Below are 15,544 nucleotides of genomic sequence, written 5' to 3'. Positions count from 1 at the left end.
AGCTGGGATAATCTGGGAAGCCTTCCTTGAGGAGGGAAGTTTTGAGTTGGGCTTGAAGGATGGGTGGACTTTAGACGGAAAGGGAGTGGGGGGCGTGCCAGGAGCAGAGGCGTGGAGATGAGAAAGCCCGAGACGGTGGTGGGGGATCCGTTTGGCTGGGGCAGAGAGACAGGAAGGAGGAGGGGATGAGGACTGACATTTACTGAGCATCTCTCTGGCGTCAGGCACAGTGTCTGGCCCTTCACCTGTGTCATCTCAGCATGCTGAGTTGGGGGAATGACATCCTGACCAAGTGCTCATTTGAGCTCGTCACTTTCTCCCCTCCCCATCTGTACTTGGGACCTGTCCTCCTTAGAGTAAAAGTCGGTTACACTTTGATCTGGTGGGAAAGTACCTGGTTTCAAGTGGGGAGAAAAAGAAAACAGGGAAGGATTGTCAGGTTCTGTAAAGAAGGTCTCTGAGGCCGTTGATAGTATTTCATTCTTCTACTGTGAGCCTGGAGCCTGCCTCCCAGTTAATGGCAGCTGGCGTGCCTTGGCGCTCCTGAGTGACTGGACTGACCATGAATTATTCAGGGCCTGTACCCAACGAGTGGCTGCCTGGCCAAGCCCTGTGGGAAGGAGGCTGTGCTGTATCACTGAGGGATCAGCAGAGGCTCAGGTGCAGAGGATGAAGAAATGACTGCACCCTTAAAATATTTCACGCTTTAACATGCTAGGGCTGCCTGCACTGTTCCATGGCCCTGCAGCTGGGTAATCGGGGCCTGTTTTTCAGAGTGAGAAATCACGTCCCCCACGCCCAGTTAATAAGTGCAGTAACCTACACACTCGTGTTAGCATGGCACATGTTGTCAGGGATTTGGTGAGAAGCCACATTAAAATTGCAGATAGGATGGTATGGCAACGGAGAGCATTCGGGTGGAAGGAACCCCACTCTGCTCTGTTCTTTTCTCAGCCAAGGAGAAGAATGCTGTTGTTGATCCATTCAGAGTGGGGTTCTCACACCGACTCTCACTAACCTCACTTGTCATGCATTACCACATCTTTGCATTTGTGTGTACATGCCCGTGTGCGTTTGTGTGTCCTGTTTCCGCCTCTGGGCCGAAAGTGCCTGCAGAGAAGAAATCACTTCTTCTGACGCTGTGGGTCCCTCAGATGGCCTGAGCTGAGAACACGGTAGGGCTGAGAACTTGTTGGATGGGTTGGCTTTTGCTCTGTGCAAACCAGGAGCGGCGGGGCCTGTGTCTTGATGATGAGGTTGGCATCCCTCACTCCCTTCCTTTTCTTCCTTTCCTCTCCAGGTGCCTGTTCAACCTGCTCCTTTCAACCTCTCTCATTACAGCCAGTCTGTGTTAAGCCCCTGGAAAAGATAACCTGGGTGTGGATACCTGTGTGCAGGGTCCAAAGGCCTATTTTCACAAAGAATAGATTAGTATTTCCTCTTTTCCCATTTCTTTCCCACGAGCCGTGCTACCAGGAAACAGCGTCTTGTCACTGTTCGATCTGCCCCTTTGTAGAACGCTGGCCCGGTGGCTCTGAATACCTGTGTGTGTCAGCCTTTTCCCTCCAAGCTGGAGGTGGGGAGCAGAATCAAAAATGCTGGGCAAGAGCAGACCTGGCCCCAACTGCATTCCTCAGATGTTCTTTCCTTTGAACCATTCTACCTGTGTGGAGGAGCCCAGTCTTGGCTCTGGCTGGTGTTATATATTCACAGGCATAGCAACACCTGTTTGCCAAAGGTGGGGCCTCTGGACTGGAGCATTTCTTTTGCCTCTACAGGGAAGCTTTGCATGTGCAGATAACAGATGAGATAAGAATGCAGGATAAGGTTTGGCTGGGGTAGAAGATTCAATAAACTGCATTCCTTCCTTCCCCCGGGACCTTGGGTGCTTGTTACTGAGTGTAACTTGCCATTTTTTCTCCTTCTCAGCAGAGGTGTCAGTGCTTTGTATTCAGTTCTGCTGTGACCAGTGGAACAAGAAACAGGAAGAGGGTATGAATAAAAATTAGATTTGCCCCGGTATTTCAGCCATAAAACTATATGATTTTGTGGGAGGGGTGAGTGTGTGTGTGTGTGTGTGTGTGTGTGTGTGTGTGTAAAGAGAGAGATCCATTTGTCCATCCATCCATCCATCCATATCCTCCAAGGTACAGAGATAGCAATTGTTGTGTATGGAAAATACCTTTAGCCTTCCATTTAATCTTTGTTCTACTTACTCTGAGTCCCGAAGTATCAAATCTGATAGCCTCACCTCAAACAAACATTGGCCTTTATAAAAACATAGGCCTTTTGTAACTTGTTTCATAGTGAGTATTGTGTTCCTGCTATCTCTGAGATATTACTACTTTTATGACTGTAAAATATGATTTTGAATATGCCTTTCCCAGTGCATAATGGGGTGAGTTAAAGAGAGGGAGGGAATGGGGTTTGTGAGTACTTCCCAGGTGGAGGACTGGTCCTGCTATTCCGAACTGTCCTTGTCCCAAAATCCAAAGGGGTTCCCAGCCTGAGGACAGTGATTCCACCTGGAACCTATAACATCCTCCAGCTGGTAGACTCCTTGGTGAAGAGGTGGGACAGAATTAGTTTTTGAGATTTCCTCTATGAGAAGTTTAAAGACTAGTAATCATAGCTGCTATGATGGTGCTAAGATCTTTCTAAACATTTAATTGAATTATAGAAAAACTCTTTGAGGTTGGTCGCATTATTGGGCCAGTTTTTCAGGCTCAGGATCACAAAGTTAGAAAGTGGCAGAGCCAGCTTCCTAGGTTCCAAGTCTGTTTTTAATCACCTTTCCTCCTCTAGCTTTGCATTTCCAAACCCTGACCCAAACACTCAGTGGGCAGTGCTCTAGGGGTAAATATGGGGGTGGTCTCAGCCCTGATCTAGGCGTCCTGTGGGTTGTGAGGGGAGGGGAAGTGCTGCTGACTGCTTCCAGCCACCCAGGCTGTAGGCCCTGAGAACGGAGACATTCTGGAGAGCTTGGCAGGCACAGAAATGCCAGTGTCACAGATGTGTCTGCCAGTGAGACTTTGTGAAAATTGTTCTTTGGGGTGGGAAAAGGAGGTTTCAGATAATTTCTTGTTTTCTGGTTTTGGCTGGATTTCATGGTAGTATGCTTGGTTGGTTGGTTGAGTTTTCTGGTAAGTGGGGCCGTTTCCATTGAAAAAGGGATGGGTTCTAAGAGACGATGCATCCTGAGGCAGGCTTTGGGGAGTAAGGCCAGGAGTAACTAGGTAGTTATCAGGTGGGAGGCTCTCCAGGCATTATATAGTAGAAGTAGAAGGAGAATGATCACAGTTAAGGTTCAAGACTGGGGGAGATGGGCAGGAGGCCCCTGGAGGAGGGAATGGGTGGGCCAGAGAGGTAAGACCGAAGGAAAATTGGGGAGACGAGACAGAAAGATAATATAAGTTTCAGCTGCAGGGAGCATAAACGTAGCAGTATGGTTTGGAGCCCGCTTGTCTATTTGGCCACATGGGTGGAAGAGGATAATTTTAGTAGTAGTATTTTGGTTTCCTATAAAGAAAGGCTCAGGAGAAATTGGCTGTGGTAGTCCAACTGTCAAGGGATTTGACCGCGATGAACATGAAAGGCAGATCTGGAAACAGCAGTAGAAAGCAGCAGAGAATTTGGCAAGATAGTTTGTATGTGAAACCTTGTTTCACTCCCTGTTCCTACCACTTCTTTCCCAACTCTTTGGGTGGGTTGGCTTTTCTTTTCTTTTTCCTTTTTTTTTTTTTTTGCGGTATGCGGGCCTCACACTGCCGTGGCCTCTCCCGTTGCGGAGCGCAGGCTCCAGACGCGCAGGCTCAGTGGCCATGGCTCACGGGCCCAGCCGCTCGGCAGCATGTGGGATCTTCCCGGACCGGGGCACGAACCCGTGTCCCCTGCATTGGCAGGCGGACTTTCAACCACTGCGCCACCAGGGAAGCCCTGGGTTGGCTTTTCAAGTCCTTGAATGTGTACAAATCCCATCACATTTTAGCATTTTGGCCATCCTCTCCCAGACATTTCAATCTTGCTAATGTTTAGATGTTCAGGAAATGAACACCCCATGGTTTACCCTTTCAGGCTTGCTGTAATGCAGGAAAAGCAATCTTTCTTTTTTTCTTTTCCTTTTGTCCTCCCAGACTACATAAAGCCTCTTGGAACAAACATAGGTTTAATCTCACTCCCTTAGTGTTCCCCTTCATGTGCTACATGCCAAATCATACAGAATCTTAGTTACAGGTCCACCAAGTATGAGAAAAGGAATAAAACAAGACCAGAAAAAACCCATTCACAACAAGGGAACCCTCCAAGTAGCAACTTCTGTGTGAACCAGCAGAGAATGTGCCTGATCCTGACCCAGACTAAGTGTTGTCTAGGTTCTTGTGGAGGCTTGCTTGGGTTTTAGGTTTACCTTGATACCATTTATCAAGTCTTAGAGTTTTTCTGAAAAGTGTAGACACCATTAGTGAGCTGATATTATACTCTGAGTACATAGGAGAAACCTCGCTAGACCGGTAGGTCTGCCGTCCAGGTGTGGCTCTGCCTCAGCAGCTCTGTGGCCCTGGGCAAGACACTGTATCTCTCTGAACCTCTGTTGCCTTGTCTGCAAAATGGACACAATACCCACCTCACTTGAGAAAATGTATATGAAAGCTACAGGGTGCTGTAATAATGTGATGTTGTTGTTACTATGGCCGTTCAGTTTATGTGGAGACTGAACTCAAATCACTCATACATTTAGAACCAGAAGGAGTTTTTATGACCATAGATTCCAACCTGTTTGATTTGTGGGCGAGGATTGCAAGACCCAGGGAGGTGAGGCACCTGTGCAATCACTTAGCTCCTTGGTGGCCCTCAGGAGTTGGGGTGAGCCTGAGAATCTGACCGTGGTCTTGAGTCTGTCCGCCACACCACAGCGCTTCTGATTTGTGCTGTCTACAGATAACCATAGCAACTTGGCTTTACCTTTCTGGCATCACAAGGATAGCAGATACATGTTACTTGGGCTTCAGTTGCTTCAGTCCCATAGCTGACTTGACCAGTCAATTGTGGCCATCTTTCATTATGCCTTGGAATCTTTTTCTTTTCTTTTCTTTTTTTTTTGGCTGCGTCGTGCGGCTTGTGGAATTTTAGTTCCCTGACCAGGGATTGAACCCACGCCCTTGTCAGTGAGAGCACCAAGTCCTAACCACTGGATTGCCAGGGAATTCTCACGCCTTGGAATCTTGATGCAGCTTGAAGGCAGGCACAACCGCTTAGCAGGGTTGGCCACATGTGTTGATATCCTTGGCGTTAGGGAGGGACAGTAAGTAGTTTTTCAGATTAGAAAAGATTGAGGGGAGAGGCCGAGATGGCAGGGTCTGCTTCTGCGGGAAGCTTGACTGTTGAGCATTCTGAAACCCGCCCCCCGCATTAATGTTCCCATTCACGCGCTGCGTGTTTCTGTCACAGGTGTCTTCAGGATTCTTTTTCTCAGATCACTAGAAATAAAACTGTGACTCGGACCCCTGGCCTCTTGCTTTATTGAGTTAGAGCTGGGCAAGCTCCTTTAAATTCCTGCTTTCCTCCTCTGAACATCTCCGTCCTTGCCCGCCTGCCTGTGAAGGTTAGTGGGCCTCCTCTTGGCTGAGGCTGCCTGTGCCACCCACACCGGTGAGCCATTGCCCACCGGCCTTTTCCTGCCCGTGCCGCCTCGGGGCTGAGGCCTGTGCGCGCGGAGGACATGCCAGCTCGGCCCGCCCCAGAACCCGTCCCTGGTCCTGTAGCTCCCTTCCCTCATCTTGCCTTCACCACCTCTACCTTCTTGTCCTCCATCTTCTGTTTTCTCATTCTCCAACTCCCTGTGACCTCACTTCAGCTTGTATTATCCCTGTGACCTCCTAAGTCACACACTGGATCACCGGTTCTTTGATTGTTCTCTGATCCCTGTTCTTTCTGCAGCATGTGCTGCCATCGTCTACCACCTTTCCTGCTTGAATATCTCTCCCCTCTCTTGAACTTTCATTCTATGAATCCCTTGGTATCTCCACTGTTGTTTCTCCTTCCTCCCAGATGCTGGCCTTCCCCAGGGCTCTCTGCTCGGCCGCTTGCCTCTTACATCCCTTCCTAGACTTCAGCCCACTGTAGTCTCAACTCTCAGTCTGTGCACGGGCTTTATCTTCAGCCTTGAGCTCTGTTTCCACGTCCCTGACTGCTTCTGGACATGTCCCCCTGTGGAGTTGCAGCCTGTCTGGAAGAAAATGTTCATTCCCCTCCCCTGTACCCCACAGCCAGCTCTAAAAACCCCAGAGTCTGAAGTTCACCCCTAGCCTTTGAACCTCCCAAACACTTTGAAGTCCCATAGGACTTGAATTGGTTACCAAAGTCCTATGGATCAACTCTTGCATCATTCCATTCCTTTCTGCTCCTATTGCCATACCCTGACTAGCCCTTTGACCTGGACAACTGCAGTGACCACCTTGCTGCCTTTAATGTCTCCCTCCTCTCAACCCATTCTAATCTACCACTGCCACATTAATCGTCCCTAGAGCCCAACCCAGAACCCATCCTCCTCTGGCTCAAAAATCTCCAGTGGTTCCAAGCCTGCCTCTCTTGGCTTTCCTCCTGCCTGACCCTAGTTCCTTATGTTTCAGTCAAATGGTAGCACCCGCTGGTGCTGTTCCCCCGACAGTCCGGTTGGTGCCTTTACTTGGGCTGCTTTCCCCCATCTAGGAGAAGAGCTTCCCCCTCATCCCAGCCTGTTGATAGTCTACCTGTGCTTCAAGATCTGGTCAAATGCCAGTCCCTCCTGGAGTCGTTCTTCCTGCCTTCCTATGCAGATGTGACCTCCTTGTCCACTGAACTCTTGCAGCTCCCCTACCTACTCCTCACTCTGTTCTGCTTTTGGACTATTGGCGTATCTGCCCCATCTCCTTTAGCTACCATCTCTCCCAGTTATCTTTGACTCCTCCAAAACACCAGGCAGTGTGCCCTGCGTACAGTTGGCATCCAGGAAATACTGCGTGGAATAAAGAATGAATGTTCTGGCCTTCCTTTACCTCCTCCCGCTGCTGAGGTGGAGGTGGTCACGTGAGCCATTAGGGTTGGGTCCTCTTCTTCCCTGGCCCCATCACACCACAGCATTCCCACGTCTCAACCCCTGCCCCTGTGGGGTTATTAAACCCTTTCATAGCCTCAAAACCTTTCTTTCTAATATTTACAGGTGTCCACTTCACCTGGCTTGTTCTAAGTCTGCTCTTGAGGATCCAGTGTGGCTACACGAGCCCCAGCCTCTCCCTCCATCACTTCACATGTACCCTGGCGAATTAGAAAGCTTATTTTACCGACTTCCCTGTACCAGAGGGACCTGAAAGGGAGACTAAGAGTGGTGACTCATACTCTGTTCACTAAGTGGCTTAAAGATTAAAAATGTGTTGTAAATTGTCAAGCACTTTGCAGTCTCATTTTGTGTGCCCATAGCTAGACACTTAAGACTTAACCGTATCACCAGTATATTTAATAGTGAAGAGGTGCCTGGTGAAAAGATCTCAAATGAGAAAATTCTCCATTCTCCTCTTTGTAGCCTTGATGTGATAACGTGGGGGTAAAATCAAGAAGAGGTGCATTTTGCAAAACATACTTCTAATTTTGAATAGTATGAGCATTTTTAGGGCATTTTCACATCATCCCCTCAGTAATCTTGTAGGTAGGCATTAATTATCCCTGTCTGACAGCAGAGGTTTAGAAAGAACCCAGGGTTTCTTCTAAGGTCATAAGTGATTAAGAGGCTTGGCCAGGACTAGAAACTCAGGTCTTGGGAATCCTAGTCAAGTGCTTCTTCCAAGACCCTGCATTTTGCCACCTTGCTGTCAGTGTTTTGAATTGCAGTAGAGGGGCTTTAGAAAATGCTCTACATCTTGGATGTGGAGAAATATCTTCAAATCCTGGGCCTGGCTTTAGAAAGCTCAAGGTTGACACTGGATGCATTAAAAACCCAGCGGTGTGGATGGAAGGAGTGGGGTTGTTCCGAGTTGAGCAGTTAGCTAGACTCTGGGTTTGTTTTAACTTTAGCCCTGAACAGGATGCAGTTGCTTGAATTAGAAGTGCCCTGGGGACTAAAGTAAACCTGTGGTGGAGCCCATCTCTTCAGGGCAGATTGGAATCCCTTAGGAATGAAATTACCTTCTTCAGTGAATATGGCTGCAAGGCTACACGGTTGAAACGCTAAATTTGTAATTTGTTGTCTGCCTGTAGTTACTGAGAAAGGGGATGGGTGGGTAACTAGGGTCAGTTATTTCCCAAGAACACATTTTGATCAGTTATTGTCTATGTAGAGGACTGTTTTTGGTTGAGACTGGTGGGAGAAGTTAGGGAGGAGAGTTTTAAATTTTTGAAGAACTCATAAGTTTAAAGGCTTTGTTTTACAAATCACAGTGGGATTTCTGGGTGATTTCTTTTATCTCCTCATTGGTTCCTAAAATCATCCAGGTCAGGGATCCTGGAGCTGTTTACCTGTGTACCTTTCAACCACAATGCCTTGCAAGTCGGTGCACCCATAAAGCTTGCATTGAGTTACTGTTATAGGGCCGGTGTTATCCCGGAAAACCTCCGCTTAACGTCTCGTACTGGCAGCGGCAGGTCTGCTGAGAAGATCCTTCCGTGAGCCTGAACTTACACGCTCCCCCCCCCCGCCCCCCTCGCTGTGGCCTTGCCCAACGCCCAGAGGGACTTTTACTTTGACCCGCTAGCACGGCCGGGCCGCCTCCGCGTGGTCGGCGCCCGCGCGGTGAGGACGCTGAGCGCCCAGGTGCGCGGCCCGCATGGCTGCGTGAGCTCCTGAAGCTAAATAGTGGAGGAGCCGCCCCGGCCGGGGACCTGCGGGGAGCCTTACCCTACCGGGCCGCCTCCTTTTCATGAGATAGTAATCGGAGACTTTTCCGTTACGTGAGGCTCTCAACAAAAGATTGTAATTCCAGCAGCTTTGTTTGGGAAGGTACCACCGCTGCAGGCGCGTCCTGGGCCCGACCCGGGGGTCGGCGGCCCCGCGGCGGCCGGTGGGTGGGGGCTGCGGCCGGCCGGCCTCCCCCGCGCCCCTCGTGGTACAGCCTGCGTTTTCTCTACAATGCAGTTATGCTAATCAGGTGACATCACCGCCCAGCGCACGGCGAGTGGCTCCTGATTAAATTACAAACCGGCGGCCGCCAAGGGCAGCCGGGAGGAGGTGTGTGCGCTGTGCCCGCGAGCTCCCGGGCTCGGCGACCGAGGCGTGTTTAGGATTGGCCATATTTTAAAAAAATTTTAAGTAGGACTTGCGCCTCCCTCCCTCCGTCCTCCCGCCCCTCCTCGGTAATTTATTTCAAGCCTAGAGCCAAGGGCCACAAAAGGAAGGAAAGCCACAAGGAATTAGATGCGTGAGTGGCCGGGCTAAGGTGGACTCTTCCTGCGGCCAACTTCCTATCAGATCTGCCTGCTGGACTTTCACACCGGGATGGGGCTTGCCTAAGGTCCAGCCCTTTTTAGCCGGGGCCGGGAGCCAAGCGTTGCGGAAGCTGCTGCGTGTTGGATGGGGGTAGGAGGGGGCCGGAGCGGGATTTCCACCGTGCAGCCCGCCGGGGCGTTACGCTGGGCATAATGGAATTGCAGAGGACGTCTAGCATCTCCGGGCCGCTGTCGCCGGCTTACACGGGGCAGGTGCCTTACAACTACAACCAGCTGGAAGGGAGATTCAAGCAGCTACAAGGTAAACTCCCGTCTCAAAGGCCGGGCCTGCCCGGGGGCCGTGCTGCCTCCAGGGGTTCTGAGGGTTTATTTGTGCCATATGGTACGTGACCCTAATGAAGACCGGCGGCCGCGCGCCCGGCCCCAAAGCCTCTGGTTGGCTGCGAGCACCCCATTCACTACTTAAAGGAGACAGTTTCTCACTCTTTACTCCAGAAAAGCCACCATTTGGAGTCTCCCTCTCCAGTTTCCCTTGGGCTCTCTTGGTTGTCAGGTATCTGGTGCCCACTGCACACACATTTTCTGTCTTTTTAGCTGTCTTTGCATTTTAGTAGATCAATGATAATAGACCTATTAGTATGCAAGTATTTGATTCCGGGTCGCCTCAGTCTCCCAGCCCCCAGCGTTTTACCTCTGGGAAGCCTAAAGGTGTAAAGTGCACTGCTGGACACCCTGTAGAACAATAGCAAAGGGAAGGAGGGAGTGGTCTTTTTGTTCCTAAGCCTTGGGTAAATTACGGTTTTGATTTCGAATCTTCATTTTAACCCTTTTGATGTATTGTGTTGGGATAGAGCCTTGCCATCAATTTAGTGGGCTATGTAATTTATAATGAAAACCAGTTATTGTCATTCCAGTGCTATTGGGTTAGATCAGTTGGATCAATTACACGTTTCTTGGAGTCTGTATTAATCTCAAACAGTTGAACGAATCTAATATTTTTATGGAGAACAGTGTGTGGGGTGATTGGCCTGCAGCCTGCGGCCAAAGTGGCCCCTGCAACCCCATTGGCTGTCCCTGCCCAGCCAGCAGGCCTGGCCGGTGGTGTCTTGGAGCTTATACATGGAAAAGGATTTGTAACTGAAAACAGAACTCCTTCCGTTAGGAAGCCCCTGGAATCGATAATAGGCTGCGAATGATTCTAGTGCCGTGAAAAAGTAGCCTTTGCAGACGGTGTATGTTTCTTATTTTAACTCTTCTTGGTGCCGCAAATGTGGATCCTGGGAGGAGGAGGAGGAAGGAAGGAAGCAGCTCAGTCTTAGAATGTTTTCACTGGGGAGACGGGGAGGCTGGCTATATTTCATTCACAGGTTTATTTGTCTTGTGAAATAGTTGACAGTAATGACACTTTTCTGGAAAACAAGAGGCAGAACAGGACATGATTTTAAACATTTGCTAGGCTGTGCTGCATTCCTTGGGCAGTTAGCTAAGAGGAAGCTCCTTTCTCTCTAGGGAATGGTTGTGTGTCTTTGCTTCATCCCTCTTGAGCTCTTCGAAGGTAGAATTTGCTTTTTTGGAAAACTTAGTGGGGGGGGCCAGAGCTGGTGGCGGGGTGGGGACTTGAAGATGGTGAATAGAGGAGTGGGTGTGTCCATTATCTTCTGGGTGTGTGATCAAAGGCCCACAGTTCGAGGTTTTCGGTCCTGAGAATTCAGAATGCACCTCTTCTTCAAATGACCCAGGCTCCTCACTTCATTGTATCATACTGCCAAGGAGAAAGCACCAAGGAGGATCCTTGATCTGAAAACCTATAACTGAGGTCCAGTCAACCCCCTCCTGTAGTCTCAGAAGAAATGAAAACCAAGGAGAAAATACAAGAAGGTGTGGGGAGCAGTGTGCCCACAGGCCCACCCATAACAAAAGGCTGTTATTCTGAAAAGTTTCAGGACAGTTGTAAAACTGCTCACTGAGGAGGGTGGAGCTTACACACAGGAAATGTCTTAAACTGTCCTCTCTGGAAAAGTAAAATTTAAATTAAAAAAAATCACCGCGTGCCTTTGATACTTTACCTCGGGTTTTCCAAGGAAATTCCTTCGAAAGGGGTGAGCTCCACATTTTGTGTGGTGATTTTTTAAAATGACCTTTGTCCCCTAATTTAGTTGCAGATAACTTTCTTATTTCTAAATATTGCGGTTTAGAAGTTGCACAAGTTTAGTGTTGGTATTTCTTCTATAACAGGAAACCACCCGTGTTGGGGAACTGAGACAGGGTGAATTAACTCTCAAGTATGGTGGGGATCCCAGGAGAATTACAAACAGTTGGCATCATCCTTAGTTACACATGGAATTGATTGCATTTTAAGCAACGTGAGGAATATTTTTTTTTGAGGAATTTTTTTTTTTTTTAGGAATATTTTTTTTTTAACATCTTTATTGGAGTATCATTGTTTTACAATAGTGTGTTAGTTTTTCCTTTACAACAAACTGAATCAGTTATACATATACATATGTTCCCATATCTCTTCCTGAGGAATATTTTTGATAAAACCTTTTCCCATCCCTACCCACCCCTGACCCCCGTCTGGTATTTGTTACTTATTGTTTAGTATTTGTAGTTCTTCCAATCATCACATCTTTGATAACATACAGATTCTGTCTGCTGATTGAATTTTGTACATGCCTACTAAGCTGCCTTTTAACTCTTTTTAATCCTTCCTAGTACTTATAAACCAATACTGGCAAACGGCACCTCTGAATCTGTATCGATTTTTTTTTTTAGTGCCTCTTATATGAACTTATTCATTTAGCATCTATACCTTTGAGTCTGAGAGTGCTGTGATTTTGTAGGAGATATTTCTGCAGTTTTCTTGGTTTCAAATATTTTCACACTGGATCCTAAAAAATCTCAGGAGGGGGCGGAGTTTTAATGTTCTAGCTAAGGGAAATACAATGTTAAAATGAGTCTGGTCTTTTAGATAAAATAGTTTATAGAGATTTATCAGTAAGTAAATAAGTGTGTTTAGAAACAAAACCTCACTGAGGGACTTAAGGGGCCGAGATGCAGAGGGATGTCTTTCACACTGATGCTCCTGGCATAAGAGATAGGACCTTCCACCTCTGATGGCTTCAGACAGTAACCACTGACGCCCAGCACACACCTGACTGGCATATCCACTGCGCACTCGAGATCTCTTTCGAATTTCACCTGCAAGATTAAGTTACCACCTTCCTCAGAATCTGTTCGTGTATCTTATACAGTTAGATTTGTTGTCTTGTTTTTCTTTTTTAAATAAGAGAGGACTGCTGAAACACAACAAAACTCAACCTCACATGTTTTTTAAAAATGTGTTTGTAGTAACAGAGAAGTTCATGATGATACCTTTTCTCCAGTTTCACATCAGCCAGCTCCACTCCTTATCAGTCGATACTCCTCCTCCTCCTCTACTCAGAGGCTGTTGCGCCTGCCTCTTGCGTAAATTAAATTCCAGGCTCCTTAGCCTGGCATTCAGGACCCTCCCCCAGATGGCCCCAGACACGAAATTCCTATTCCAGCTCTTTACATTCCAATCAAATAAATCTTCCAGGTGGGCAGGCCTGCAGCTCCTCAGGAAACCCAGCCCTGGGTTTTTCTTTCAGTGTCTGCCTTCTGCCTCACAGGCTCTGCCCTTCCATTTTACCAATAGAAATCCTTCCTACAATTTTTTTAAGACTGTGCTTACATTCCATTATTCCAGAAAGCTTCTCCTTGTCTCCTCCGTTGGGTAGTGGGAAAAAGATTTCTTGGAGTGCTCACCATGCACCAGACGTGTTAGTGGGAGCTTTGTCTATATCTCATCTTGTGTTCATAGCACACTTAGGAGATTTTTTTTTAATTGAAGTATAATTGATGTACAATATATGTTACAGGTGTACAATATAGTGTTTTACGGTTTCAAAGATTATACTCCATTTATAACTACTATAAAATATTGGCTTATTTCCTGTGTTTTACGGTACATCCTTGTAGCTTATTTTACATATAGTAGTTTGTACCTCTTAATCCTTTGCCCCCTATATTGCGCCCCCCCCCCCCCACCCAGGTTTTAAAGATGAAAAGGTAGAGTCAAACAGCTTGTTCCAGGTCCCAGGCACTGATGAGCTCAGGCTGAACATTGTTGTTCTCGAACTTTCTCCTCCCAGACTTCTAGATATTAATATTATTTTATTTCTGTAAAAAAGAGAGAGAAGGTGACCTTGTGAAATGCCAGCCCCAACCTTCTCTCTTCTTCCTACCTGCCCCCTCAGAGCACTGACTCTATCAGTGGACTTGTAATGAAGACAGAATCTAGTTGAAATACACCAACATGAACTTTCTCTGCCTTCTTTGCAGCCTGACCCTGACATCCAGCACCTGGTGTTTCTGGAGAAGGTGCTTTCTCTTAGCTGTTCTGGCTCAATGAATTTTTCCAGCTGTCCAGAAGGAATCATGGAGTCACCTGTCTTCATTGGGACATAGAGGGAGACTAAAGAGTTGCAGGCTGTGGGAGTGGGTTACACTCAAGTTTATTACATGCTCTCTCAGCGTTGCCTCCTTGAATTTCTTCATTTTTTTGGTTTTGATTTCTAAACTGTTAGGGAAAGAATTTTGCTGGTTTTATACCCGCAGATCATGGGGGAAATACATTCTTAAGTGTTTAAAAAGAACTTTCCAGTTTGTTATGGTACCTAGATGTTTGTCTTGTGTAATTTCATAAACCACAGAGAGAGAAGATTGCTCGGTTTACACCTGCTTATCATGAAGAAAACTTTTAAGTTCTTAGATACAAAGTAATAACCTTCCGATATTTCCAACTGTGGCAGTGAAAAGAGTTGGTGACAAATGATAACCCTGTTTTTTTTGGGGGTGGCCAAGATTTATAAGAACATTTTCTGGGTTCTTGTCTGGATACCTGCCGATGCTGTACTATGATACTATAGATTTTTCTAAGCCCAGATAACTTTGTGGGATAAGTCACCAGTTAAAAAAAAAAAAAACTCTTTTCACCAGTTTACCACAGTTTCAGCTCAAAATTTAGAACTTCCAAGCAGATTTGTGATTTAGAATCTTTTATGAGTGATGTACTACTATTAATTATTAATATTTATAGCACTTAACTTTAATATGTACCATCTTGCTTAATTAACTACATGAGATTATTCAGAGTACCCAGCATGGGAGCTAGTACTCAGTAAGTTCTAAATAAGTGGGCATTTCCTCAATACTAATAATAATCCTGTGGGATATTCTCTTCCTTTTTATAAAGAAATAGATCATTGGATTAAGATCGACCAGTATGAGGCTGCCTCTCCAGAATCCAGGTTTTCTGACTCCAAATTTGATCTTCTCCTATAGGACCACAAAGTGAAGGTTAGGTGTGAGCCATGATACCCATTACCCAGATATCATGAATACATTCTGGTGGCATGGAAAATTAATGAGCGCAGAACTGCTCGGATTTCTGGACATGTGGTGCCCTCAGTTTTTGGTGGTCTAGGAACACCGACAGTCAAGGGAACACTGATTCTTTTACCTTAAGTCCAGTGTTTGACTGGGATGACTGTAAAAAGGACTCTTGGAGACCAGTTAGGAAGAAGAGGAGGGAGATAGTTACTCCGTTTGAGGAAAAGATACCACTTAACGGTAGTGAAAGAATGGGACCCTAAACGTCCTGGCTACTGAGGAAGCTTTCTGGATGATTGTGTTCCCAATTTTCACCTCTTCTCATGCTTTGGGCCTAGAAAGGGGTCTGTTCACAGCCCCACTGCTCCCTCCTCTGTGTTAGTCTCTTTCCGTGGTTTCCTAATGCCCCCCTCCTCCCCACGCAGCTGCCCCCGCCTCCCTAAATGCAGGCTCTGATAAGAGATCTCCCTGCAAAAACTTGGGATTTGACTCCAGCTGACCTTCCCACCTCCAGCTCCTGCTATTCCTTACTCCACGGTACTCATGATTCCCTAAACCTACCCTGCATTTTCCTCCTCTCCTGGTTTCTTCCCCCTAGGAATTATTTCTTGTGTTAGGATCAGTTTTTTTTTTTTTTTTTTTTTTTTTTTTTTTGAGGTTCAGTTCAGATGCCACTTAATTCAAGGGAGAGGTGATCAGAATCTCTGCTTGGATTCTT

The 15,544-nt window shown here is 47.0% G+C and overlaps 1 protein-coding gene across 10 annotated transcripts in view; it reads left to right on the top strand.

Moving 5' to 3' along the window:
• SPTBN1 (spectrin beta, non-erythrocytic 1) overlaps positions 1–15,544 on the top strand; it is a 193,492-nt gene that overhangs the window by 76,243 nt on the left and 101,705 nt on the right. For 2 of the 10 annotated variants that reach the window (XM_059078927.2, XM_067007597.1), the window contains exon 1: positions 9,121–9,712. The exons of the other annotated variants lie outside the window; for them this stretch is intronic. In XM_059078927.2, the coding sequence (XP_058934910.1) occupies positions 9,604–9,712 (109 nt within the window). In that variant the 5' untranslated portion in view covers positions 9,121–9,603. Of the gene's footprint in view, positions 1–9,120; positions 9,713–15,544 lie in introns of those variants that run through there. 10 annotated transcript variants of the gene reach the window in all.

This window comes from Kogia breviceps, chromosome 11 (genome assembly GCF_026419965.1).
Source record: "Kogia breviceps isolate mKogBre1 chromosome 11, mKogBre1 haplotype 1, whole genome shotgun sequence".
Lineage (NCBI taxonomy): Eukaryota > Metazoa > Chordata > Mammalia > Artiodactyla > Physeteridae > Kogia > Kogia breviceps.
This window is presented reverse-complemented; position numbering and strand designations above follow the sequence as displayed.